This window comes from Tiliqua scincoides, chromosome 1, assembly GCF_035046505.1.
Source record: "Tiliqua scincoides isolate rTilSci1 chromosome 1, rTilSci1.hap2, whole genome shotgun sequence".
NCBI lineage: Eukaryota > Metazoa > Chordata > Lepidosauria > Squamata > Scincidae > Tiliqua > Tiliqua scincoides.
Genome location: NC_089821.1, coordinates 227,501,747 through 227,529,077, shown reverse-complemented (window position 1 = coordinate 227,529,077; position 27,331 = coordinate 227,501,747). Strand labels below are relative to the sequence as shown.

Here is a 27,331-nt window from a genome sequence, read left to right as displayed (position 1 = left end):
GCAAGAGCGAAAAGGGCATTTTAAAAAAATTTGAATTTTATCCTGACTGCAGGATTCTAGGTAGTACATCCAAGCAGGTATAGAGAAGCACAGCCATAATGACATAATCTGAGCAATTTTTACTTTCTGCCTGGGCTGCCATTGGCATCTTTGAGCCATTTTGGGTGATTAAAAAGTGGAGGTATGGATTAAGCCTTCTCTCCTACATCAGGCTCCTGATTCTAATGGCAACCCCCTTGCCTGCTTTGGTTCAAAAACAGATGTAGAAAATCTAAAGCAATGGGAGTCAAAGATGACTCTGGGTCAGAACATGTTGGGTTTTGAGTATTGGCTGGAAGAATAACATTCTCTGAGAAGCACCTTGCCTTCCATGATCACTTACAGATTTCTAGTGGCTGAGGGTGGAGAAAGGAAAAAAAGGATCCCTTCCACATTGCAGACTTAATACCTATCTCATACTTTATCATAGAAATTGATGATATGCATAGAAATACTAATGGCCCAGTTCATGTCTAGATGAAACAACCCCATAAGGTTTTTATGGGGTTTTTATGGGGTTTTTACGGGTAGCTGCCCTGGGTCCCGTTAGGGAGAAGGGCGGGATAAAAATAAAGTTTTATTATTATTTTTATTATAAGGTAAGTATTACAAGGCAGAAATATAGCATTGCCAGAAACAAAGGGTGGTTGAAGTAAAAGAATGTGAAGGAATTGCAGGTAATACATTAGAGGCTGAGACAAATCTTAAACCTCTTAAGGCACTTAAATCTTCTGCCTGGGCCAGATAATCTCCATTTGAGAATATTACAAAAACTAGCATGTGAAATAGCAGGTCTAATAGCAAAGATTTTTTGATCAATCAAGTACCTTTGGAGCAGAACCTAATGACTGAAGAATATGGTAGCAATAATCAAGGTAATGTAAATATGGTAATTGTCTCAAGAAATAAGGCTGCAATCTTATCCACACTTTCCTGGGAGTAAGCCCCATTGACTATAATGGGACTTTTGAGTAAACGTGAATAGGCTAGGGCTCTAAATCTTTCAGTGGCAAGCTAGAATCCAATCCTATGCATGTCTACTCAGAAGTAAGTTCCATTAGAGTCAATGGGGCTTACTCCCAGGAAAGTGTGAATAGGATTGAGCTGCTAGACCCCTCTCCCCAATCCTATTTTCAAAGAACAAATAATAAGAGACATGGAAAAAAATGGCTCCTCAGAAGCTGACAATGCTAGTTAATTTTATATTCTTGTCTGAGGAGATAACTGATTTGTTAGATGAATGAAATACATGGCTTCAGTTTTTGCAAACATCTGATACAATATCACCCAAGAAATCACTGTTTACACTGTAATGGGCTTCACTGCAGAAAGAGTAAAATATGGGAGGAAATAGTTTAAAACGGCAAGATGCAGCAAGATGTTATAAAGTGGAAATGAAAAACAACCTTCAAAAATTGCTCCATGATTAAATGCTTCCCATCCACTAAATACTTATGAGTGATCTTGGAGGAAGAACTAGGATCATGTTAAAGATGATTTCATCCAGATTGGAGTGCCCTAGAAATACAGAAAAGAGTCATTAACTTATGCAGGATGAATTAGAATTTTAATGAGAAGTAGTCACAGAAAGTAATGCCTCAATTCTAACTCCCTCCTCCACCAGGCATAACTTCTATTGCTCCAGCAGAGGCTGCTCTATGGCAGTTGCAAAGCGCTCTGCTGATGCCTGCTCAAGAACTTGGACATGCCTAGTGGGATTTTTTTTATTCCCCCCCCCCCCTTATTTGAACAGCAGAATCCAGTGATACTTTGGAAGCCTGCTCAGTTTCAAAAGTGGTTGTTCAAGAAACACACATTCACAGCCTTGGTGGGCTACACAACTAGTTGGCGGGTTCTTTGGATCCCACTCTGTGTATTTGAATGAACTTTTTCTCTTTACAGGACATGTCTTTCATTCACAGTGTTTAACCAAAAGCTCAAATATCGCAAAATCTTCAGAAGTAAATGCTACAGTTGCTAGACACAGATAGGCCTTGTTCAGTACTAGAAAGAGTTGTCACCAACAAACTCTCTTTGATTTGCCATCAGAGTACAAATTGTTTAATCGGTGTCTTTTTGCTGCCCAACCACTAGCTTGATCATCTTGCCCAACAAAAGTCTACTGTGTTCAGTTCACATTACAATGCAACACAGCGATGGAAGAATGAATTTGCATACCCCAACCCTGAACAAATCAAGTGTTCATTTTTCTTCAACAGAAAAGGACTGCACCTCTTCTCTCTCTCGTTCTCTCCCACCTTACAAACCTACAGTATCTTCATTGTTGTTTTACCTCCAAAATTATTTTTGATTCCATTCAAAAGCACTGTTGCCAGCATCGCTTTGCCCTCATTATGTGTGCCATATCTCCTTTTCCATATCAGTGATGCTTCTTGAGTTTGGTTTGTCGTTTGTTCCTCCTGATGATAATGTTTCATGATGGTGTTAAGGAGGTGCATACCATCTATGACTCAGCACTATGTTCACAAAGCACATAGCATCAGCGAGGGTCACACACCTACACTCCTTCAGGAGTTGATGAGAAAAAGTTAGCATTAAGATGAGGGAGACTTAGGGGGCAATCCTAACCCCTTATATCAGTGCTTTCCAGAAATGACATAAAGGCAATGCAGCTCTGAGGTAAGGGAACAAACATTCCCTTACTTTGAGGAAGCCCCCATGAGTGACACTCAACTGCAGGATGCAGCACACGTTCCATTGGCACAGGGCTATGCCAGTGCTGGAAAGCACTGACATAAGGGGTTAGGATTGTGCCCTTAAGGGTCAAATGATGTAATTTAAAGAATGTGATTGTGTCTTTCATTCAGGAAAGCAGGTGAACTGGACCCTTCTCCAAGATGAGGGCAAGTTTAATTCTCTACCCCTATCTTGATCCGGATCCAGATTGCCTCCCCTGTGGCTGCTATTTATATTGGCACCAGGGGGAGCTGTTTTCCCAGGACATCCACAAGGTCCAGCAATCTGAATTAGGACCATGGCAGGAGAAATTGTGTCTCCTCTCACACCAAGATACTGATCTGCAGTGGGCCCAATTCAGCTCCTGTTTACTGCATAAAAAACAAACATGATAGCTAGCCCGGATCACATGAGTAAGAAATTAAAGCAGTTAACTTCATTCAAAGAAGGCTGGGGCACCTTCCCTATGAGGAAAAGCTACAATGTTTGGGCCTCTTCAGCCTAGAAAAGAGGCACCTGAGGTGGGACATGACTGAGACATACAAAATTATGCAGGGGATGGACGGAGTGGATAGAGAGACGCTCTTTTCCCTCTCACATAACACCAGAACCAGGGGACATACGCTAAAGTTGAGTGTTGGGAGAGTTAGGACTGACAGAAGAAAACACCTCTTTACCCAGTGTGTAATTAGTCTGTGGAACTCTTTGCCACAGGAAATAGTGATTGCATCTTGCCTAGATGCCTTTAAGAGGGGATTGCGCAAATTTCTGGAGGAAAAGTTCATTATGGGTTACAAGTCATAGTAGGTACATACAAGCTCTTGGTTTGAGAGACAGGCTGCCTCTGATTGCCAGATGCAGGGGAGGGCACCAGGATACAGGTTGTGTCTGTTGTCTTGTATGTTCCCTGAAGCATTTGGTGGGCCACTGTGAGATACAGGAAGCTGGACTAGATGGGCCTTTGGCCTGATCCAGTGTGGCTCTTCTTATGTTCTTAAGGAAGGAATGAAACAAGGGAAATTGAAATAAATGCTGAAAAAGTGAGCAAATGCTGAAGATACAGATTAGCGCACCAGAGAGTAGTAACGGGGACTTAAAAATGCACACATACAAACACACCTATTATTTCTTGAATATTTTAACTCATGAGCAGTTATTTTTGCTTGTGGAAGGCTAAAACAAATACTTGATAAAGATGTACTTAACCAACAAGGGGGGAGAAAAAGTGCAATCCTATACAGTGCTATTCAGAAGTAAACTTCATTGACTACAATGGGACTGACGTCCAGGTGTGTATAGGATTGCAGCCCAAGTTATTCATCTGGGAAGGAAAAGTTACAGGAAGAAGCAACAACAAGAAACCGTGGTCAGTATACGAGGGAGATGAGTGCGGCTGCACAGCCTGAGAGGACAGGTTGAGAGGATATTGGATCAGGTAAGTAAGATTGCTAATTAATATGAATTACTGTATAGATTAGTTATTATGGTCTGAAAATTATTATGGGGTTTCTGGATCTTTTAGGCAGCAGATGCAAAGTAACTATTGGTCTTTCAGACTGGAAGTCACTCATTATTAATATCCCCCACATTCTGAAAAGGGAATTGGCTATTATAGGTGACATCATTCATGTTCTGCAGAAAAGGCAGGACTCTGGTGATATCCAGATATGACAAAGTGCATGAAGAAATAAAACCACAGTGGTCTTTTTTAAAAAAATAGTGCCTTTTAGCCACACTAAAGAACATTGCATCATATATTTGTCTCATTAATACTGATAAATTGGCTAAGATACTTGGTTTCCCTCTGTGAAACAGGCTGAGCTTTGATAAGATTAGACAGTTTTACAGCTAAGCCTTGAAGAACCCGGTGGGGGTGGGGAAAGGATAAGAGAAGGAAATGGCCTGGAGGAAAGAAGTATGTTTGCTTATGTGCTGTGTGTGTGTGTGGGGGGGGGGAGGAGAATGGACATCAAAACAAGGGAAGCTGTCAGATGTCCAATATTGTCATGACAGTCTCTCTCTTTGTGTTCATAAGGGCCTCCTGAATTAGTAAGTGCAACACTGGGAAATGTGTTTTGGATTTCCATATTCTTTGGGCAGATTAAGGGTGGAAAGAGCTGGACAGGGACCTTTGAAGAAGAGCTGCTCTATAGAGAAGGGAGATAAAGAAATGGATTTACAAGAGGCAAGGCAGCTGGAAGGAACAGGGATAAGGAGAAGGAAGGAAAGAAGCACACTGACTTCTTTTTAGAGGTCATAGGAAGAAGTAAAAGTGTATTATTCACCCAAAGCAGGGGGAGTACGCCTGAGGCTGCAATCCTGTTCACATTTACCAGAGAGTAAGCCCCATTGACTTCAATGGGGCTTACTTCTGGGTAGTCATGCATAGGATTGGGCTGTAAGGCTACAATTCTATCCACACTTACCAGGGAGTAAACCCCCATTGACCATAATGGGGCTTACTTCTGAGTAGACATGCATAGGATTGCAGCCTCAGAGCCCACTCCTATGCGGGTCTACTCAGAAGTAAGTTCCATTATAGTCCATAGGGCTTACTCCCAAGTAAGTGTGGACAGAACTGCGGCCTCAGAGCGCAATCCTAAGCCTGTCTACTTTTGGTCCCATTATGGTCCATGGGGCTTACCCCCAGGTAAGTTTGGAGAGGACTGCGGCCTCATGCCCGAGTTGGAGGAGCCCGCAGCGCGGAGTGGCCTTCTGCAAACGGACAGCCAATAGGTGCCCAGCGCATTGTCCTCAGGATTCGAAAGGGAAGCGGACTGGCCAATGAGAAGCGCCGCTCGCGTTCCACGCCGCGCACAAGTTGCGGCTGCTGCACGAGGCGACCCGTCCTCGGTGCGCTCGCCCGGCACCCATCGGAGCCGAAAGATCGGTGCGCCGCCTGCCGGCACCGGGCGCCACGCCGGGCTCTGCCCCGCCCCGTGGCGGTCTGCCCCGCCTTCCTCGGCCCGCTCCCTCTGTTGTATTATGTCAGCAGCCAGGAGAGCGCTGGGTCGGGCCGGAGCAGCGCGCTCTTTGTGAGACGGAGAGGGCGGCAGCGCGTGCAGTAGAATCGGCGGCGCGGCCGCCGGAGCGAGGAGTCGCCTCTCTGCCTTCGGAGAGCCTGCTCCCGCTTCGGGGTGGCCGGCAGGCAGGGACGGCGCCAGGGACTCTGGAGCCGCTGCAGGCGCCCGGGAGGAAGGCTGGGCTGGCTGCGAGCGGGGAAGCTGCGCCGGCTGCGCCCCCGCGCCTTGCCTCCCGCCGCTGCCCCCGGTGGCTCAGCCTCGGCGGGTCCCGCGGTCCTCCGGCGCCTCCCTCACCGGGGCCAGGCGGATGCCGCCGCAGCAGCAAGAGGGAGAGACGGGCTACATCAGCAAGCCGCTGCCGGGCGGCTGCGAAGTGCCCCCGGTGCCGCCGCGCCGGGTCCGCAGCAGCCGGGCGGCGGCGCTGGGGGCCGCCTTGGGGAGCCGCTGCCGCGCCGGAGCGGGTGGCGGCGCCGGAGGAGCCGGAGCGGATCCCCGGCGCAGCATCAAGTGTGTGCTGGTGGGAGACGGCGCGGTGGGCAAGACCAGCCTGGTGGTGAGTTACACTACCAACGGCTACCCCACGGAGTACATCCCCACGGCCTTCGACAATTTCTCAGGTGAGGGGGTCGGGGAAGAGGCGGAGGGCGTCCGAGGGACTGCTGGGGGCTGCCCTCGATCCAGGTCCGCGCAGCAGGATTGCCTGCTTGTGGTCTAGTTCTTGACACACCCCCGCCCAATCCTTTGCAGGTCTACTCAGAAGTAAGTCCCATTGTGTCTAATGGGCTTACTCTCAGGAAAGAGAGTATAGGCTTGCCACCCAAGCTAGTGGTGACCCTCTCTGCGGAGGCGGCAGCGGCAGCGGCAGCAGACCCTGCCTGGATTCGCCTCTTGTCCCCTTTGACTCTTCCAGCTGCACCAGTGGAGGCTTCCTCCCCCGTCGCCCGTTCTGGAGCTCAGCCGGCAGGAGCGCTGCCTGGCTGGGATTCGGAAAGGTGTATGCGAACAAGGGCGACCCTGCCGGAATTGTGAATGGAAACCCCCCCACCCTTCTGCATTGGGGAGGGGCTTCGTGAAGGCGGGTAGGGGGCGCAGGCAAACCACAGAGAGCGTCTTAAGAGCAGTGGTTAAGAACATAAGAACAGCCCCACTGGATCAGGCCATAGGCCCATCTAGTCCAGCTTCCTGTATCTCTCAGCGGCCCACCAATTGCCCCAGGGAGCACACCAGATAACAAGAGACCTCATCCTGGTGCCCTCCCTTGCATCTGGCATTCTGACATAACCCATTTCTAAAATCAGGAGGTTGCGCATACACATCATGGCTTGTACCCCATAATGGATTTTTCCTCCAGAAACTTGTCCAATCCCCTTTTAAAGGCGTCCAGGCTAGACGCCATCACCACATCCTGTGGCAAGGAGTTCCACAGACCAACCACACGCTGAGTAAAGAAATATTTTCTTTTGTCTGTTCTAACTCTCCCAACACTCAATTTTAGTGGATGTCCCCTGGTTTTGGTGTTATGTGAGAGTGGAAAGAGCATCTCCCAAACTTTGTAGCACTGCGACCCACTTTTTTAAACAACACTCTTATCGGGACCCACCTAGGTTTACCAGACTTATTAAAGGAGATCTAGAAGGATTTATTTATTTATTAGTAATAACCAGAAAAAAGGCATTTATCTCCTTATATTTACTCATGTTTGCAAACTGCAGGAGCTTGGCTCCTTGCAGGGCACTTAGCAGCTATCTTGCAAACTGCAGGAGCTGAGCTGTTTGCAGAGCAATTAGCAGCTGCATAATCTGATTTTTTTTTTAACAGCCTTGGGGTTTGAGGCAATTAGTTACCTGATCTTTCCATCCTCCTTTGGCGACCCACCAGTGGGTCCTAACCCACAGTTTGGAAAGCACTGTTTTAGAGGATTGATGCTTGCCCTGCTTTCTGTGGAGAAAGGAGAGTCTGCGAGTATCCAGATCATGAGGGGGGAAAGTTTTCCTTACCACCCTTCCTCTTTGTTTAAGAGATGCAAACCCCAAGCTTGAAATGAAAAAGTCTCATAAATATATTTGGGGCTTAACATATATACAGCTTGTTTGCATGTTTAGCTGTATGTATAGGCATAATGCAATGGTGAATGTGCTGTACTTACTCTGGGATATCTTACTTAATGTCAGGTTAAATGTCTCTTGTCCTAGTCTTTGAAAAATAGAGGGTGTATTTTTTTATTGCTTCCTGGATTCAGAACCACTTATTGCCATTATACTGGTGGCCAGAATTGTGGAAACCTTTTGGAAAATTTGTGTTTAAGAGGTTTGTTGACTCATAACTTCGGTCTTTTTTGAATAATACCACAAAATAATATATTTTTAGCAAGATAATTTTTAAAAGATATATTTTATTATGTATAATGGGGTGGCCAACCCATGGCATGGCAACCTGGACAGAGTCTCCGGGGGTCCCAGCTGTGTGTGGCTTGGCTGGGATACCTGACACTACTGCGAGGGGGGTGGGAACCTATGCTGCTTGCCTCTGGTGGCAGCCAGACCTGCTGCACTTCATCCTGCCTTGTCCCACCACGCGAAACACCTGCTGCACCAAAGGCCCCATCAGCTACCTGGGTGAAACTTCTGCAGCCAACTGAACAGAGTAGCTCAGCATGAAGGCCACTGCTGAGTCAGGGCTAGTGCAGGCTGGTCAGCCGCATTCACTCACATGCAAGTGATAGTGGGGCACTAACTCCCTGCCCAGTATTTGGCACAGGTGACTTGTGGCTGACCAGCCTATGTTAGCCCCAGCTTGGTGGCAGCCTTCATGCCAGGCTGGTCCATGTATTCAGGCATGGAGGCTTCACCCAGGTCTCTGACAGGGCCTTTGGCACAACAGGGGAGTATGAAATGCAGGTCTGGCCACCTCCGGAGGCAACTAGTATCAGTTCCTACCATCTCTCAACAGCATAAGGCATCATGGCCAAGCTGCACGTAGCTGGGATGCCGCTGGAGGCAGGTGCATTCAAAGATTCTACGCATTAAAAGTGGCGCATGGTGTTGCTGTAGAATGGCCACTCAGAATATATATAATTTTACGGTATTCTAAAAAAGGCTGATATGAGCTATCAAACCTCATAAATACGATTTTTCCAAAAAGGTTTCACAATTTTGGCCACTAGTGTACGTTTTCTTAGCTATTTTGAACTATGAGGGCTAGAAACTTGAAAACAAATGAAATAACTATCCTCAGAATTCTGTCCACTGTTTTGTAGGGATAGCTTACAGGTCAAAGGTCATTTTACAGGTAATCTTGTAGTGTTGTATACAGACCAAAGTACATTTCTGGCCAAGAGGTTGTCTGGGTTGGATTTATCTTTGGTGCAAAAGCTATGCTGAGTGTGCTGTGCTGGTTGATAATTTTATTCCTTATTTCCCCAGAATATCACACTTCCCTAACATCTTGAAGATCTTTTTCATTATTTCATAATCCTTTAGTTGAGTTCAGAAGGGAAGGAAGTAAACCCTTTTCCAGATGCCATCCCCTCTTGATTAGTTTAGATCTGCATTAATTTTGTGGAGAAAGCGTGTGGATAGATGGTTTTCTGCTGCCTGCCTTGTGAATTGTTGTAAATAAATAGCTGCTGTCAGTCTCCTCCAATTTTAATTAGATTGCTGTGTGTTAAGTGGGAAACTGCTGGGTCATCATTCTTTTCCTCACTTTAGGAAAAGAATCTCCGCTCCACTTCCCATTCTGCAGAAAAGATGGGCATTTTCATGTACTTATTTCCTTGAGTGCAACTTTTACATAATGTTTGAGGAACGTTTGTGTATCTGAAAAACACATGGTCAACACTTGTCTGGGAGCCTCGATCATCTGCTGCTCCTGTGGTTTGCATGTCTTTCAGACATGCAAAATTGCATATGAAATGTGATTGGCTTGCTGTGGAAATACAGGGAGTCATCATTCACTGTAATGCGTGAAGTAGCCAAGTGACACACTTACCTTGGAGGTAGTGGATCAACAAACCACTTCAAGTGGCCTACCCCTTCTTAAACATGCATGTATCTATACGATATATTTATTTGGAAAGGGCTGTGGCTCTTTCCAAATAAGGGAAAGGGAGATAAGAGCCAAATAAGGCTCTTTCCAAAAGGGAGAGCACATGCTTTGTATGCAGAGGGTCCTGGGTTCAAGTCCTGCTGTCTCCAGTCAGGGCAGAGAAAATTCCTGTCTGACATCCTGGGGAGGCACTACCAGTCTGTTTTGGCAATACTGACCTAGATGGTTGAATTTGGTCTAAGGAAGCTTCCTATGCTGTGGAACCCAAGTCTGTGCATGTATCCTCTCTGGAGTCAGTTATATTGAATTCAATGGGATTTCCTCCAAAGTAAGTGTGCATAGGATTGTAGCTTTAAACTGGAGAGCCCGAATGAGTCCAGTGGTTTGTGGCTAGTATTGAGTAGTATAGTTTTTGAAACTTGATGTGAGGGAAATCCAATCACGCCTTCCCAAGGCAGATTATTGCTTAACTGCAAGCAGTTTTGCTTTGTAGCAAAATGTCATCATTTTTAAATACCTGAAGGGCGCAATTTTTCCACAATATTGCCAGTTGATATAGCAAAGCCTAGCGACAAAAGCAGTAAATCTACAGCATTGCCAGGAACCGAACAGCACAGCATTTTTGTGCTTAAGCAGTGAAGAGACCCTCAGAATGAAATGAGGATAGTGGCGTCGTTGGCAGAGCCAGTGCTTGCATGTGGCGATGGACCTAGAGAGTTTTTCTCAAATGATAAATTCTCCAGTCAGCACTGAAAGGAGTGCAAAAAAAAAAGAGGGGCTTCCCAAGGGAAAAATGTAAATATTTGCATTGTCTTGGCTGTGATGTCAAGCAAAGAAGTCTGGGGGGTTTCTTTTGTACCAGGCCTTTGAAAACACAAACGTGACAAGAAAATCAATCCTCAAGCAGTGGGGGTGGAGGGAGCCACCAAACTTGGGGTCTTTGGAACAGCGCTCTTTTTGTGCTAAGACAGCGTTGTCTTTCAGCAATTTGTGGCTTCATCCCTTGTGGTGTAATGAATTCAAAAAGCCCTGAAGGGCTTGTGCACATCCCAGAGCTGGGGGCAAGTTTCTTTCTTGCTGTTAAGCTGGAATTGGTTCAAAGGTAAGCGAGTACTGTGAGGAGAGGCAGAATCCTTCGTTAATGGATAAACGTCTCATTGGTTCTCCCTTTCTTTTTCAGCTGTGGTGTCAGTGGATGGTCGACCGGTGAGGCTCCAACTCTGTGATACAGCTGGCCAGGTCAGTAAAGCTTCTTGGATCTGAATGGTGGTCTAACAAAAGGGAAGAAGTCCTAACAGAAAATGCACTGCTTTGGAACAAGTCCTCTTATTTAATAATAACCAATTGGTCTGATTGCTGTGTTAATACATGTCATGTGGCTGATCAGATTTCCTACACCACTTCTTTGCTCTTGACCCCTTGCAACTCTCCTACAGCCTTCATTCTTGCTCCCACCCACCTTCACGTACAACTCGGCCTCCTCTTCTAAGACTCCATCTCTTGAATGTGGCTGTCTATGGTTGGGTTTTACTGCTCCCATGGTTCCATGGGAGCCTTAGCAGTAGTGCTCCTTCCTGGGCCCTTGGAATAATGAGGAGGCTCCTTTCCTTGTCAAGAGTAACTCTGGTGGCAGGGCCTCCCAAAGATTCATGTTGGCCTGGGAAGGGGTTATAGACCTCCTGCAAGGCCTTGGGGTTCCCAGTGTACCCCAGGAGGTGGTTCCTAGGAGAGAATAATAATAATAATAAACTTTATTTATATCCCGCCCTTCTCCCTAAAGGGACCCAGGGCGGCTGGGAGACTTGCTCTTTGGTCTGCATGGCAGCTTTCTCTTTTTGCTGCTGCAGAGAGGAGGTGGAGCTGGTACGGTGTGTGTGTGTGTGTGTGTGTTTGTGTGTGTGTGAGAGAGAGAGAGAGAGAGAGAGAGAGAGAGAGAGAGAGGACTACACGCCTGTGAACATATGACTTTGGAAGTATCCCACTGGTTGATTTAAACTGGGCAGTACACCCCTGCCCTATTCCTTCTGTGGTGTGGCTCGTTTGGTATGATCAAACTGAGAATATTTTACTGAAATGAATACTGCAAGCATCATGCATTTGGGGCCTCCCTGTTTTCTGGTGACTATTATGGGATAGCCCGACCAGTGGGCAAAATATGGGTTATTGTCAACTAGTGGTCTCCATTTTGTTGGGGAGAGCCTTTTTAGAGTCATGACATCTTTGTCCTAGAGCTGTTGTTTGTATGGTCTGTGTGTGGGAGATAAGGGATTAGGAGAGTTCTTGATTATCCAGGGGCTTTCTTGTAGGCTTTTAACTTGCCTTGACCTCGATCACATCAACACCCATCCCGGTTTTAAGCAGCATGGAGTCATTAATGTGGCAATTGTTACTTTTGGCTGTGAGGTCACACAAGCAAACAAGCTCTCCTTGTGCAAATGTTTGTGCCAGTGGCCGATACAGGAGCATGCAGCTGCTGTGCCATCCAGCCTGCTTCTGAACAAAGTGACAGAAGTCTTTGGCTCTTGCTTTGTTTCCTGAGGGGCTTCAGTCTACAAAATGAGTGAACTAATGAAGCCTGCTCTTCTGACTCCTGCCTCACAAACCACTGTCGCCCTTTGCAAGTGCCCCTGAAAGAAATTGACTCAAGTGGAAGGGAACTTGTGGCAATGTCTTTATATGTGTTTTGAAGTACCAACTGTGCATCCAGCCATCTTAGAAAGCTTTCCAAAGAAGACCCTCAACCCCCTCACAAATTAACATGTGTAGTGTGGTTTATGGACAAAGTTTTGGCTCTGGAAGGGCATTTCAGGCTGTGCATTTGCTCTTTCACTTGCTAATTTTAGACCCTCTGAGGAACATGCTGAATTTTAATTAAAATGCCACCACAGCTGAGGCAAACCCTATCTGTATGTAGTCATGATTGTTGTGCTCCCCTATTGGTGTGCACAGGGAGAGTGTGTGGAGGGAATCTTTGCTGTCAGTTCTGGAAGCCTTCCCGATCATCAGGGGTGGCAACTTGGCAAATAGAATCCTGTTATTGTTAAATATGACTCTTTCTTGGGACAGTGTGTGGACTGAACAAAGTGAAAAAGAGATCCCAGAGCAAATTATGAATGTTGCTTTATAGAAAGAATTGCAAGAGGGAGTTTGTAGCATGAGGTGGAGAGGAGAACAAAAGTTTGCGTGAGGATGAGATCGCATAGCGGGGAATGAGATATGTTCTTCATTCATGGCATATGAAGTGTGTCAAGCATAGTTCATTAAAATTGATGGCAACAATAAATCGGAACCTAAAATAGCAGGTCTCTGAAGGGCTGTATTAAATCTTGATTTCTTGAACATGGTTACTGAATATGATTGCTTTGCGCTACATTTCCCCCCTGCTCACTGTGTCAAGATTTGCCTGGGTTGGCGCCTCGGTAATTTGATTCCCTCAATCATTCAAATTATCGCTTTTATTTTCCCTTCTGTGTCCTCAGTAAGCCAGTCAGTTAAATAAGAGTTAAGCTAAATTGGTGGAGAGTTGGAAGAGATCCAAAGGCAATTTGGACCAATACCTCCCTAACCTATTTTCCTTGTAAGGAGCAGGAGGTCTGGTCTAGAGGGTAGAGCCTCCGTTAGCCCGAAGATAAAATCAGAAGGTCACCAGTTCGAGGACACTGTCAGCCCCCTGAACGGCTGAGAATGGCGAGACCTTGAAGCAGCTGACAAGCCCAGCTGAGTGATTCCACCTGCTCTTGGTGTGAGCAAGAAGCATCTTGGCTGCCCTCCATGTGAGAGATGGAGCTGCTTGACAGCCTGCCTGGGAAAACGGGAGGCCAGAAGTGAGACCAAACCAGGAAGATTCATTCTGAAATGTTGTTGGTTCTTGAAAGAGAGAATCCCTTGAGGGATTTGGAAATGCCTGCCTATGTAAACCGCCTTGAATAAAGTCAGAGGAGTAATCCGATGACCAGAAAGGCGGTATATAAATACCTAGTTGTTACTATTACTATTACTATTACCACCAGTGCAACGATCCCTTCTCTTCCAGTGCAGTGCCGCGAATGTGTCTTCCAGGTTGCCAAGCTCCATACTGTGCAGAGCTAGGTTTTGAACTGCATGCCCTTCCAGCTTAGGAAGAACACCGTCTCTCACCCATCTTTACAAAACAGTTCATCTACCCACCAGTTCTTCACAGATCATCTTGATGCAGTGACCCTACAGTGTTTGTCCCAAACGTAGGCCAGGGTTCCACAGAACAGAGAAGCTTGAGGTAACTCAGACAGGTGTGCCAAGCTACACATTGGCTGTAGAAGGTAACCTTCTCCCCAAACTCATATAACTAGTCAATATGATATAGGCATGAATTAGATGGTACTTCATTATAATGAGTCCACACGAACAAAAATCCTACCCACATTGTTGTATGCAAGGAAAATATGGCGCAGACTTGAGAAACCCCATTGCAGGGCTTGGGGCTTTCCCTGGGGAAAGGGCACTAAGGTCCCTTCCTTCGAGAAGACCACTGGCGGCTGCCATGGTGCTGCAGAATGCAGCAGTAGCCGCTTTGGCATTGCTTCACTTGGCAGCACCACTGCCTTTAAGATGGGCTGTTTGACCCCCTCCCCAATGTACTTCAGTATCATATACACGAGTTAAACCTTGTTGAACATTCATTCTTAAGAGACTGCAAGGTGGTGTTCAAATTTAGGTTGGAAGTCAGATCACATAACTGTCCTGTGTTACCTGTGATATATAGAACTGAAAGCTAAAAGAGGCCAAGGTCTCTTTGTTTTGGCTCAGAGTACAAAGTCTTGTACTTAGTAGTTCCTTGTGCTTGGCAGAATCAGACTTCATCCTCCTTGAACATAAGTGACACGTTAGTTACCATTAAACATAGAGTTAGGTATGCTTAAATCCAGCCAGAAGAGTAAAATCCAGGCTCTTAGTAGCCACAGGTACCTAAAGAATGGAACCTACAGCAAGGGGCAACTGGGTTGCAAGAGAGGTCAAGAAATAAGTTTCTTCTGTTTGGTGCCTATAAAATCTCACTGACTTCTAAGGTTGGCAAACAAAAAAAATTGTAGTCCTGGATTAAGCACACCTAACTCTTAGCTAGATTTATGGCCCAGTGGCATAGCTAAGGCATCACACATGCAGGGGCACAAAAAATTTTTACACCTCAATACAACAAAATCTGGAAGGAATTGCGGTGATGTGGTGATGTCACTGCCAATTACTTCTGGGTTACACTGCACTGCTCATAAGGGTGCACTGCATGCTGCTCTGAGTGGTCAACAGCTTATTAGCCTTTTTTCCCCTTGAAAAGCAGGAGGGGAGGGTGAAAAAAGCACAGGTGTCCCAACATATCAGGGACCAATTTGATGACACACAACTGAATAAGGAATTCTATTATTAGCTCTGATTATTAAGGAAATTTATGAACCGCTTGTCAACAAAAAAGTTCACAAAGTGGTTTACAGACACAATCAAATAACTTAATTGGCTTCCTGCCCCCAAAGGACTCACTATCTAAAAAGATAGCAGCAGAATACCAGCAAGCAGCCTGTAGAAAAGATACTGTGCTGGGGTGAAGAGGGACAGTTATTCTCCCTCTACTAAATATAAGAGGAACACCACTTGAAAAAGTGCCTCTTTACCCTGTTACTGGGGTAAGCGTGTTATAATACATGGAAATGAGAGCCGACTCATACTAATACATTATTGGTTCCATGCTGTATCGTAAAAACACCTCATTGACTTTTGGAATAATCTGTCTCACTGGTCAGTTTTGAGTGAAGAAAATCACTTTTTGTTACATAAGGCCTTTTCTAGTAACTTGGCTCTAACTTTTGATAGAAGACAGATGGGGGGGCCATATCCGCAGATCCCGTATCTGCAGATTCACTTATCCGCAGATTGGATCCTGGTCCCCCCAGAACATATATCCCCACATGCGCCCCCTCTGGGGTTGTTTTATGTTGCATACCTTGGAATTGTATCCCTCATCTTCAGGGGGGGCAGCCCCCAGGCCCCAGGGACGGGTGTTTGGCTATCAGCATCAAGCTTTCTTGACACCCTCTCAAGGCCTGGTACTTGTGGCAATGTACCCCCCGCCCTCCTTAGCTATGCCACTGTTGTGGCCAGTATGTCAGACAAGGTCTTATCACTGCCTTAGACATTTGAGAATTGCATTTCCCCTTTATTGTGACTCAGTCTCATTGACAGTTTGTAATCATTTTGTGTGTAGATAAAATCTTGAATTTGTATTCCTTATCAGTCTTTTCTAACTGCTGTATCCCCAGGTGGTAACTCTTGTGTTTGTGTGTGCGCACACTTAGGCTGATCTTACCGAATTTCATTCCCCTTCTGATATTTCAGTTTATGCAGTTGCCTGATTCATCCTGCTTAACTTCACAGTCCTTCTGGAATTTACTGTGCCTCTTTGTGTCATCTGCACATTTCATCACTATTCTCCTACTTCCCTTTTAGGGTCACCAATGAAATGAAAACCCCTTACTAATCTCTGAAGAATTCCACTAGGACAATGGCCTTTGTGCAGATCTCTTTGTAGACTTCCCTTGAACCAGTTCTGAATCCTGTTTGGGCTGATACTACTTGTACACTCTGCCTCATTGCACCAGTCCTTCTAATTGACCTAAACATTCCAGTGAATCATATGGTACTGACTCCCTGGGATTGTACCACTTCAGAATATAGGAGGTGAATATAGGAAGTACCTGTGGAAACCTGATCTGTCAGAGAGAAGAGTCCTAACTCAGTCTTTTCTCTAAGGTGCCAGTTAAAAACAAACAAACAAAAACACCACGTGGAAGCATTTAAATTTTTAATCGTCTCCCGGCCTCTGTATCCTAAGTTGTCTCAGTCCTGAGCGGGCTATATTACAATATTCTTGGGAGCATGCAGTTCTGCTTTGTAAATCAACTGTGTTTATGTAGGAATAATGATGAATATCTGCTTGCCACCTGGACCTAAAGAAAAGATCTGATCTGGTTATAATTAACATATGTATATGAGCAATGGCTTGGAACTGGTTTCCTTTGGGAAAGCCAGAATCTTTAGCTTCCTAAATGTTATCATTCCTGAGCTGTTCAGGAGTTGGAATTTCTCTCCCAGTATTTTTAATGTGGGGCTTTGAGGGCATTTGTGCTGCTGAATGAACTGTCTGGGAATATTCATGTTGCTTTTCCTTTTGCACAGGATGAATTTGACAAGCTTCGGCCACTGTGCTACACCAACACAGACATCTTTTTGCTGTGCTTCAGTGTTGTGAGCCCGTCTTCATTCCAGAATGTGAGTGAAAAGTGGGTTCCCGAAATCCGATGTCACTGCCCCAAAGCACCGATTATTCTCGTTGGGACACAGTCGGACCTCCGGGAGGATGTCAAAGTCCTCATTGAGCTAGACAAATGCAAAGAAAAGCCTGTGGCAGAGGAGGCTGCGAGGCTCTGTGCCGAGGAAATAAAAGCCGCTTCTTACATCGAGTGCTCAGCTTTGACTCAGAAAAACCTCAAAGAAGTCTTTGATGCAGCCATTGTTGCTGGCATTCAATACTCGGATACTCAACAACAGCCCAAAAAATCAAAAAGCAGAACTCCGGACAAAATGAAAAACCTCTCCAAGTCCTGGTGGAAAAAGTACTGCTGTTTTGTATAGTATCCGTGCAAAAAGTCTGCAAAAGGAAGAAGAAACAGCAGTCGGATACTGAGGGTGGTTAGAAGCTATATTAGCTCAGAATCTCTATGTTCCAGAGCGCCACCAATGACATTCCACCCATGTACATGTTGATGTCACCCACGTGTAGGAGAAGGTGATGTAAAAACTTGAAGTAGCTGGTTGCGGAGGGGTTTCACCACTAATGGTAGAGCTTCCTCATGCTCACTCTCTTGTCAAGGTACAGCATGCCGGATTTTTGCGAAATGGAAAGTTGTATAAAGGACTTGACTATGTACAGAAGTGGGAGGAGCCAAACTAGAGGTTTTTGCTAAGACTTGAAAGCAGATAAAGACTATAGGAGTACAGAGTCCTACAGACGGATATTAGAAACTGTGTGCCTCTTCTAACATTTAGCTTTAAAAGCTGTTCCCCTCCCCACTTGTCCCATATTTTCAGTCCTGATGTCTTTGGAAATGATCAAATGCATTCCAGAAACAGCCACAGTGTTGATGAATGAGCAAAATCTGCACGTAAATCCTATATATTTTTCTAATGGAGATATGCCTACTTCATGCACAATGTAGGGATATCTAACATGTTGAGCTGCTTGCATAACTGCATTTTATTAGTAGACTCCTGACTTGCAGATCCTTTTTCCATGGTGTAACATGCATGCTTGCTGAATCTTTAAAAAAAAAATCATATTTTAAATAGCAATGGGTTCTTTTTACTTTATACAGAGAACCCTTGACAGTTCACTATTCAATTTGTATAGGATCTCAATCCTTTTTTTTGTAGACTGCACCAAATATCTGTAAAATGCCCCATAAAATGTATGTGTCTTATGTCTGTGTGATCATGTTTTCCATGTGACAAAGCAAGCTATCAACACTATATCACTTTTCACAGTCAGCTACCCCACAATTATATCTTAGATTGGGCCATTTTAGCACCTAAAAATGGTATCTGCCAATCCAAGATAAGGTGGGAGGTGATGGGATTATAACTTCATCAATTAATTAAAGTTAGAACTTTGTAGTTGCAATCCTCAACACTTGGAAATCCATCCACCTGAATTTGATGGGACTTTCTTCCAAGTATGACTTACTTCCAAGGAAGTAAGTACCATTCTTCCATATGGTATTGGGGTGTTTTAATCACATGTCCATATGAGTTGGCCCTGATTCAAAATAAATACTATATGCCAGTTTGTTTTTTTTCTTCCAGTTTTCATGTGGCAGTTTAAATGTTTTCAGTTTAATTCTGTATTTTTTCACCACTCTTGAGTGCCTTTAACTACCTGGATTTAAGAAAACTACTTGCTGTATAAAGTCTTCCATATTGTATTGAACTAAATGAGCATTAGTTGACATGCAGCCAATTTTAGGGACATGCTTTTGAAACCTTTGAAAGAAATGGGTCAGCATGAACAAATTGGTCTCCCCTTGCAACAAACGAAAGTTAAAGGGTGTGGAGCAACTCTACTTACCATATCAACCTACCTATGTGAATTTTAATAATGTTAAAGTTTGGTTAATGGGGGCCTATACACAAATAGATGATCACAGGGCTATTTTAGTGAGTGTAAAAGCTTTCTCATTATCTATCTTCTATACTGTCTGGGTTTTCTTCTTGCCATTTAAAATGACCTTTCTGTTATTCCATTATCATCTTTATCCTATGAGGTCAATCTACCTGGACCTGCTTCAGATATGCAAGGCCTATGAACAAGATCAGTGTAAGAGTCCACTGCATAGTCTCTATGACACTGCAACGCTGGATTGGAAAATTCCCAGGGTTCTGGTTCCTTAAATGTTTCTTAACTACTGAGTGGTTCTGATGCCTCACATTTGCTGGGTCGGGGGGGGGGGGGGACAGGACTCACCACCCTAGCCCTGTTAGAATGTATTTCTTTTGGTAGTAAAAGCCTTGCTGTATCTTATTCAATTAAACCAGAATGTTATTTTTTATCTTTAATTCTTATAATAAACCCTGTCAATTAACAAATAAATGTGAACAATAATAAAGAATAAGCAGCGGTACACACAGTTCCTTTCAGATGACAATGGAGATAGATGAAACTTTTTACTTCTAGTGTTTATAAAGTTCATATTGTAGCTTAGGTTTAAACTGTAAGTTACATTAATTTGGTGTGTTTTAAACTTAAATAGCTGTGGGGGGGGGGGAGACTCAGGCTTGAGAGTGCAGTGCTTGGGCAATTAATCCTTAGCTGCCACCCAGTGGAGCTTTGCTTCTGGGCAAAATAACAATTGCAGTCTGATTCTGTTGTTCCCCTCTGCAGCTGCTGTTTAGATTTTCAAAAATACAAAGGGAGGACCAAACTACACATTAAATGTAACATGTGGCCCTTAGATCTTGAACCCTTTCAGCTCCATTTGTTAGGTTTTACAGTCCCACCACTTCATATAACAAAATCTGTAGGTTGCAAAGAAAATAGGAAAAGAATTACGATTGTAAGGGATAGTCAGGGTAAGCAGAAGGAGCTCACAATCTGGTGCACTGCTTATTTTGTTTGTACTGGTTTCTAAAAATGTTTTTAAAGCCTCTTTTTAATTTGGACTACATGTGTGTCGCATGCCTCCAAGCGATTACCTCCATCCATGCCAAGTTTAATATGAAATGAAGTGTCAGCTTTTGAAAGTGTTCTCCTTTTCTAGGGTATTAAAAATCCTGTGTAGGATTATTAAGGAAAACTGCAGAAGATTCAGGAGATCCATTATCAGATCCCCTGACATTTCTACTTTTTATTAAACACAGCAAGAAGAGGGGAGGTATATGAATACATTTTGGAAAGTATGGGACTTAAGTGCTGTAATGCATATATTGTATTGTATTGGCAACCTTCAGTCTCGAAAGACTATGGTATCGCGCTCTGGATGGTGGTTCTGGCACAGCGTCTAGTGTGGCTGAAAAGGCCAATCCGGGAGTGACAATCCCTTCCACACCGGGAGCAAGTGCAGTCTGTCCCTGGTCTGTCTCCCTTGCTATGGGCCTTTCTTCTTTGCCTCTTTGCCTCAGACTGCTGGCAAAGCGTCTCTTCAAACTGGGAAAGGCCATGCTGCACAGCCTGCCTCCAAGCGGACCACTCAGAGGCCAGGGTTTCCCACTTGTTGAGGTCCATCCCCAAGGCCTTCAGATCCCTCTTGCAGATGTCCTTGTATCGCAGCTGTGGTCTACCTGTAGGGCGCTTTCCTTGCATGAGTTCTCCATAGAGGAGATCCTTTGGGATCCGGCCATCATCCATTCTCACGACATGCCCGAGCCAACGCAGGCGTCTCTGTTTCAGTAGTGCATACATGCTAGGGATTCCAGCACGTTCCAGGACTGTGGTGTTAGGAACTTTGTCCTGCCAGCTGATGCCGATAGATACGTGCATATTGAAAAAGCTTCAAAGCACAATGGAAACCTTTCCTGGAGTGAAAAGAGCCTGATCCCATCCAAATATGTTGGAAAATTACTTTCCGCTGCACAGAACCTGTTTGTACATTCACTTGGTTGCGTTTGCTCAACAATAAATCCTTAATGGCTGGAAGTTGCCATCTGGTTTTCTGAATTCCTATATATGATGCTTTGGCAAGATCTTTAGGTGTATGGATACTGACTGGACTGCAAGGTCCAAGAGGTCCACCTCTTTCTTGCTCTTCTGTAAAATGAGAATAAAAGATGAATAATTACAATCTGACCAAGAGTTGGAAAGGAACACAGAGCTTGCTGGTGAGGAATAGAACTTATCCCCATGAACAGCTGACACATGGGATCTCATGCGGCTGGAAAGAGTACACATCATACACATGTAGCCAGTTTCACAGGGTCTGGGAAAGCATTGCTTGTGATGTAGCTTGTTACTGTTTTGTAAAAAAAAAAGTGCTATAACTTTTAAGAAGCTCTTTAGGTACTTGTGAATTAAGTGGCTTAATAATCTTGCTGATCCTAGCATCCTGGAAGCTACCCTGTGTCTTCCTAACCTTAGGAATGTTCCTTTTAAAAATCACCAGTAATTGGCAAGTTTGAGTAGGAGATGTCTCCTGTGCTCTATAATCTGATGTGCCTTATGAAATTTTTTTTTCCAAGTGTAGGCTATACCGTTCTTAAAAACAGAAGCTTTCTATGAGAACTATATTATAAACTATAAACTGAGTTTAAAAAAAACACCAAAAGCCTGATCTCTGTGTTTGGTCTGCCTGTTTTACCCATCATCCCCCCCCCCCCCAAGTTGGGTGATTTCTGCTTACATAACCTTCAGTCAGCATGAGGCTACTTGCATGTCCTGAGGGGTGCATTTCATGGGCTGCTGTCAATTTCATTGTTGGTGCTTAAATCTCATGCAGCATTTCCTCCTCTTTTTAAAATCCTAAAATAGGTCTGTTCAGATTGTGTTGCTGGGACTAGAGAGGCATATCGCCTTCAGAGCTAGGATTTGCCTCCAGCTAGACCTCCTAATTTCCTGTGGTCCAGTTTGCAGAACATATGATGTGGCCCTGAAAGAGTTGCCGTTTAAGTTTCATTCCTAAAGGATGTTGTAGAGAAATGGTAACTGGCTGGGAGGAGTGAAAGCTCTTTTAGATTTTTATTTTATTTTTTTGGAATCCTGAACATAGGGCTTCAGTGAGTCACTGTGTAACACTGCTATGAAATTTTTCTGATCATTTTCCATTCATCTTCTGATTTGTTACATGTAGAGCCTAACCAGAAACTCTTTCCCCTCTAACTTGGGGTCTTGTTGGAATAAGCCAAAGTTCCTATTTTTGAGATTCTACAGCTATAGTTCAGACTTTTTTCTAGGCTGTGTATGCTTTTGAATGTGTGTATTAAGGCTTCACTAAGGATACAGTATTTAACTCTTCAACTGCTTTCTCTCTGTCATCTGTTGCAAATTCTGCTAAGGTCTCAGAATACATACATTGCCTCTGAATTCTGGTTTCAGTTGATAAAAGGGAATGGAAAGAACATTCCATTCTCAAGAATGGGAACGTGGAAGTTATCAGGACTGTAAAGACTAGCTTGTAGACCTCTTTGGATACATATTTGACATATATTTGCTGTAGCCACAGTTGATAAGAGTACTGACCGCTGGTCTGCTATGTGACGATGGTTGCCAACTGACCAGGAAAAGTAATAACATGCCTAGGCTTTGGGTGGTATAATGGACTATAACAGGACTTGCCCAACTGATTCATTTTTACCTGAATTACTTACCAATTTATTGAACTGGCTCTCCAGTTAGGCCAAAGGAAGACATTAAACTGTGCTATTGAAAAGGCATTATATGAAAAGACTGTTTATGTTTGGTTCTGTTTGGACCTACCCCAAATCCCTGGACTTGACTCTATACCTTGCCCAAGTACCAATATTTTTATTTGCAAGTGTGGTCAGTCTCTGCATCTGGCTTCTTCATTGTTCCAAACAAGTAATATGTTCAGTTTAAATTACTTCCTATGGCTGCTACCTTAACATGGCAAGCCATTACTAAGTAACATCTGTCCTGGGACCTGTACTTTTGAACCTGTTCATAAATTACCTGGAGGTAGAGCTAAGCAGCAAGGTGGCCAAGTATGCAGACATCAAACTTTTCTGAGTGGTGAAGACCAGAAGAGATTGTGAAGAGCTCCAGAAGGATCTCTCCAAACTGGTGGAATGGGCAGCAAAATGGCAGATGTGTTTCAATGTAAGTAAGTGTAAAGTAATGCACATTAGGGCAAAAAATCAAAACTTCACATATAGGCTAATGGGTTCTGAGCTGTCTGTAACAGATCAGGAGAGAGATCTTGGGGTGGTGGTGGACAGGTTGATGAAAGTGTCGACCCAATGTGCAGTGGCAGTGAAGAGGGCTAATTCCATGCTTGGGATCATTAGGAAAGGCATGGTGAATGTTGTTGGCATCCTTCAGTCTCGAAAGACTATGGTGTCACGCTCTGAATGGTGGTTCTGGAACAGTGTCCTCTCCAGAGCGCGAAGCCTGGGTAAAGTAGGTATGGAGGATAGGCTGTTACCCATGCAGCAAATCCCCCCTCTCCACGTCGCTGAAATGGTCCAATGGAAAGGCAGAGGCCAATACGGTTGGTTCCAGCGGCGTCGCAGGAGTTGCCAGAACATGACTGTATTCAGCCATGAACTGCCTCAGGGACTCCGGCTCCGGATTTTGCCTCGAGGTTGACTCCTGAAGCCTTTTCCATAACTGGATGTAGCCACAAGGCAGTGGAGGTTTGGGATCAGAGTTTTCCTTCTCTCAGATGAGCTGCCTTCCCAGGCTAACGAGTCCCATCTACCCGGTGGCTGTTTAGTCGCCTCTTACGACAAGTACAGCCAAACTGAGGGCCTATTCTTATCCCCAGCCCCCAGGGGTTCATGGTGAATAAGACAGCTAATACTGTAATGCCATTGTACAAATTGATGGTAAGGCCACACCTGGAGTATTGCTTCCACTTCTGGTCGCCACATCTCAAAAAGGACATAGTGGAAATGGAAAAGGTGCAAAAGAGAGCGACTAAGATGATTACTGGGCTGGGGCACCTTCCTTATGAGGAAAGACTATGGCGTTTGGGCCTCTTCAGCCTAGAAAAGAGGTGCCTAAGGGGTGACATGATTGAGACGTTCACAATTATGCACAGGGCGGATAGAGTGGATAGAGAGATGCTCTTTCCACTCTCATAACACCAGAACCAGGGGACATCCAGTAAAATTTGAGTGTTGGGACAGACAAAAGAAAATACTTTTTTACTCAGCATGTGGTTGGTCTGTGGAACTCCTTGCCACAGCATGTGGTGATGGTATCGGACCTAGATGCCTTTAAAAGGGGATTGGACCAATTTCTGGAGGAAAAATCCATTACAGGTTACAAGCTATGATGTGTATGTGCGACCTCCTGATTTTAGAAATGGGCTATGTCAGAATGCCAGATGCAAGGGAGGGCACCAGGATGCAGGTCTCCCTGTTGTCTTGTGTGCTCCCTGAGGCATTTGGTGGGCCACTGTGAGATACAGGAAGCTGGATTAGATGGGCCTATGGCCTGATCCAGCGGAGCTGTTCTTATATTCTTAACATGCATCAATGGATTTTCTCTGCATTACCGAAAACCTAAACAAAAGAAGAAAAGTTCTTGTGGATAAAATCCACAAGATGCTGAGGAGGGCCATGTGACCAACAAAGCCCTGCCCACTGCTGAGCCTAGCATAATCTCGTCCTCTTTAAGTTTCTTTAAAGTGTTGAATATCATTCTTTATCAGAGACAGGAGCTCAGGCAGCATTCCTTGTGTTGATTCTACAAATATTTGCTGCTACACACAAGCCTGATCATTCTCACATGACAGAGAAATGCAACTGTGGGCCAGTTTATGCCCACTTTCCCTCTGCTTTCAGAGTGTTGTGTAGGAAAATAGCAATTCCTGGCTGGCCCCTGGAAAGTGTCTCTCTGATCCCCTGCTTCTCTGCTTTTTCCTTTCATTACCAATGTCTACACATCTCCTTGACCCTCTTCTTTTCCTGCAACTTGTCCCAGTGTCATTATCTCCTCCCCCCCCCACCACATACTTGAGGGTGGCAGATCAGTCATTGTTCTGTTTTGTTTGGAGAGATCTAAGCACTTTTCTTCTGGACCTGGGTTTTAAATATACTTTAAATATACTAAATATGCTGTAAATATACCTTTACTACACATAAAGGTTTACAACACATTTCACAAATGTGGAGGAACGCAAAGACCTCCAAAAGGTATGCTGTTTAGCTTGGCAAACTGTCAAATGAAAATATGGCTAAGCAGATGTCTGAGCTGTCAGCAGTTTTAATTTCTGGCAGGTACCTGCTGCTGAATCACATTGGACATGGCTTTTGAGGAACCAGTAGGTCAGCCCGTTCATTTGCATTATATACAAGCGGAAACCTGTAAGTCTTTGAAAGGCGATCAGGCCTCTCTCTGTTCATTGTAGGATGTGATGCTGACATGCTGGATAGGAAGCCTGCTATCCTGTTTGCCGATTAAAGTGTCAGCAAATTCTGGTCTCATCCAAAGGCTAAGAATATAACTTCCCCCAAAACCTCCTTTCATATATTAAGCATCGCTTGGATAAACATAAGCAATGCACTGAGTTTATACAACTCATGCTTTTTTGCTGCTCTTTAAAAGCTGCTACCATCCACACCCGCACATCTGGACAGCACCAAGTATGGATTAGTGAGTTCTGACTATGTTTTGCCCTGTGGTAACTTTGTACATGTGGATGCTGGTGTGATCAAAAGGCCTTTTCAGCTGCTGTACCTGAAATATTGGGTGAAGTGAATATTGGAAGCATTGAAGTCCACTGTAAATAAGATTTCTTAGGAACAGTAAAGCCTTTGTCATTTCCTGATGGATGAACATTCCAGAGGTGGAATTTTATATTGAAACCACGTGCTTTGAAATGTTGTAACTGGGAGGAAGGAACAGACATGCCTAGGTCTTGATGTGCATGGACAATGCCTTACTGCAAGGTGGGTTTCTGAAAAGAAGCATACAGTGGCCATTCACCTTGTGTGTGTGTGTGGAAGAGTTCAACAGCTGTGGAGCAAACCACTGTTTTCCACAGGAGTCCCTGGAAAGCCTAATGTTTAAACCCTATGAACGTAGCAGTGCATATCAAACCCATTCATAGCAACAGGTTCCATTGAGATAGCCACCATTGATTGTCCACCAGAATTCATGCCATAGTTTGAAAATGCTTAGATGAAGTTACGTATTTGTGAATGACCCCTGTATGAGTATGTCTAGGCCAGGATGATCAGACAGCAGGGTTGGAGTCAGAGGTTGACCAGACTGGGAGCTGGGTCCATGGCCATCAGAGGGCCCAATTGATTGTGCTAGCCCCTGAACCTTCAGTACCAGCAGTAGTGGTAGCACCCAGTGTGCCTTCAGGGAGCCGGTAGAAGGTGCCATGTGGATCCCAGTGCAAGGCTTTCCCCCATTGTCCCAGCAACCTGGCAGTGGTGCTATCATCAAGAACGTAAGAAGGGTCCTGTCAGATCAGACTGAAATCCTTCTAGCCCAGCATTCAGCTTCCCACAATGGCTAACAAGATGCCCTTGGGAAGCCCAGAGTCAGGGGTTGAAGCCAATAGCCCTTTCCTGCTGTAGCTTTCCTGCTTCAGAGAAGGGATCACTCCACCCTAGCACTGAAGCCTTGCAAAGAAATCCATGAATGTTATGAGCTCGAAGACCTGCTTTCCAGCCTGCTGCTCACATGTGTCTGAAGCAGCAAGTCACTGTGGCCTAAAAGGAAAAGAATAGGGACTGACATTTGCAAAAGCTTAATGGCTGGCTGGATGGCTGCCTAGAGGCAATTATTGCCCACCACAGATGGCCTTGTGAGTGGATATTTACAGGACTGATCAACTGCTAACATTTGGGTCCAGCATTTAGCAACTTCTTGACATGTGATAAAATCAAGAGAGAGCTCCCAGACTTACATAAGCTGCTGCATGCCTCTTGAGCGGAAACTAGGAAGTGAGAGATCCTGTCATGTCAGCACCCCACTGACAAAAATGGTGGCTGTTTGGAAGACCTGATGCCTACAACTTGGCTCAAACAAGCTCAGTGTGTCACTGTAACGTCCATGGGGGGTGGAGACCCCGCCCCATGGTGTGCGACCGAGCATGGGGAGCTTAACCTGTCAAGGCAAGGTGGTCGTCGGCAGAAAGAAGGACGGGAGGCAGACAGCTGTTTTGCACAGACGGTTTACTCGCGTCAAACTCTTGACATTCATGGGGCCTGTTACGTCACAGGCCCTGTTGCCTTACACAGACTCGTGGCATCGGCACACGATAGGCTCGTTCCCAGCTCCTTCCCAACCCCTTGAGGTTTTAGGCAGAGCTCTCTGGCTG

General features: G+C 44.8%; 1 protein-coding gene across 1 annotated transcript; it reads left to right on the top strand.

The window, feature by feature from the left end:
- Positions 1–5,740: 5,740 nt before the first annotated feature.
- On the top strand, positions 5,741–19,181 carry RHOU (ras homolog family member U). Its single transcript, XM_066616785.1, has 3 exons — positions 5,741–6,376; positions 10,984–11,042; positions 17,007–19,181. The coding sequence occupies exons 1-3, from the start codon at positions 6,067–6,069 to the stop codon at positions 17,460–17,462; spliced, it is 825 nt and encodes a 274-aa protein (XP_066472882.1). The 5' UTR covers positions 5,741–6,066; the 3' UTR covers positions 17,463–19,181.
- Positions 19,182–27,331: the final 8,150 nt, after the last annotated feature.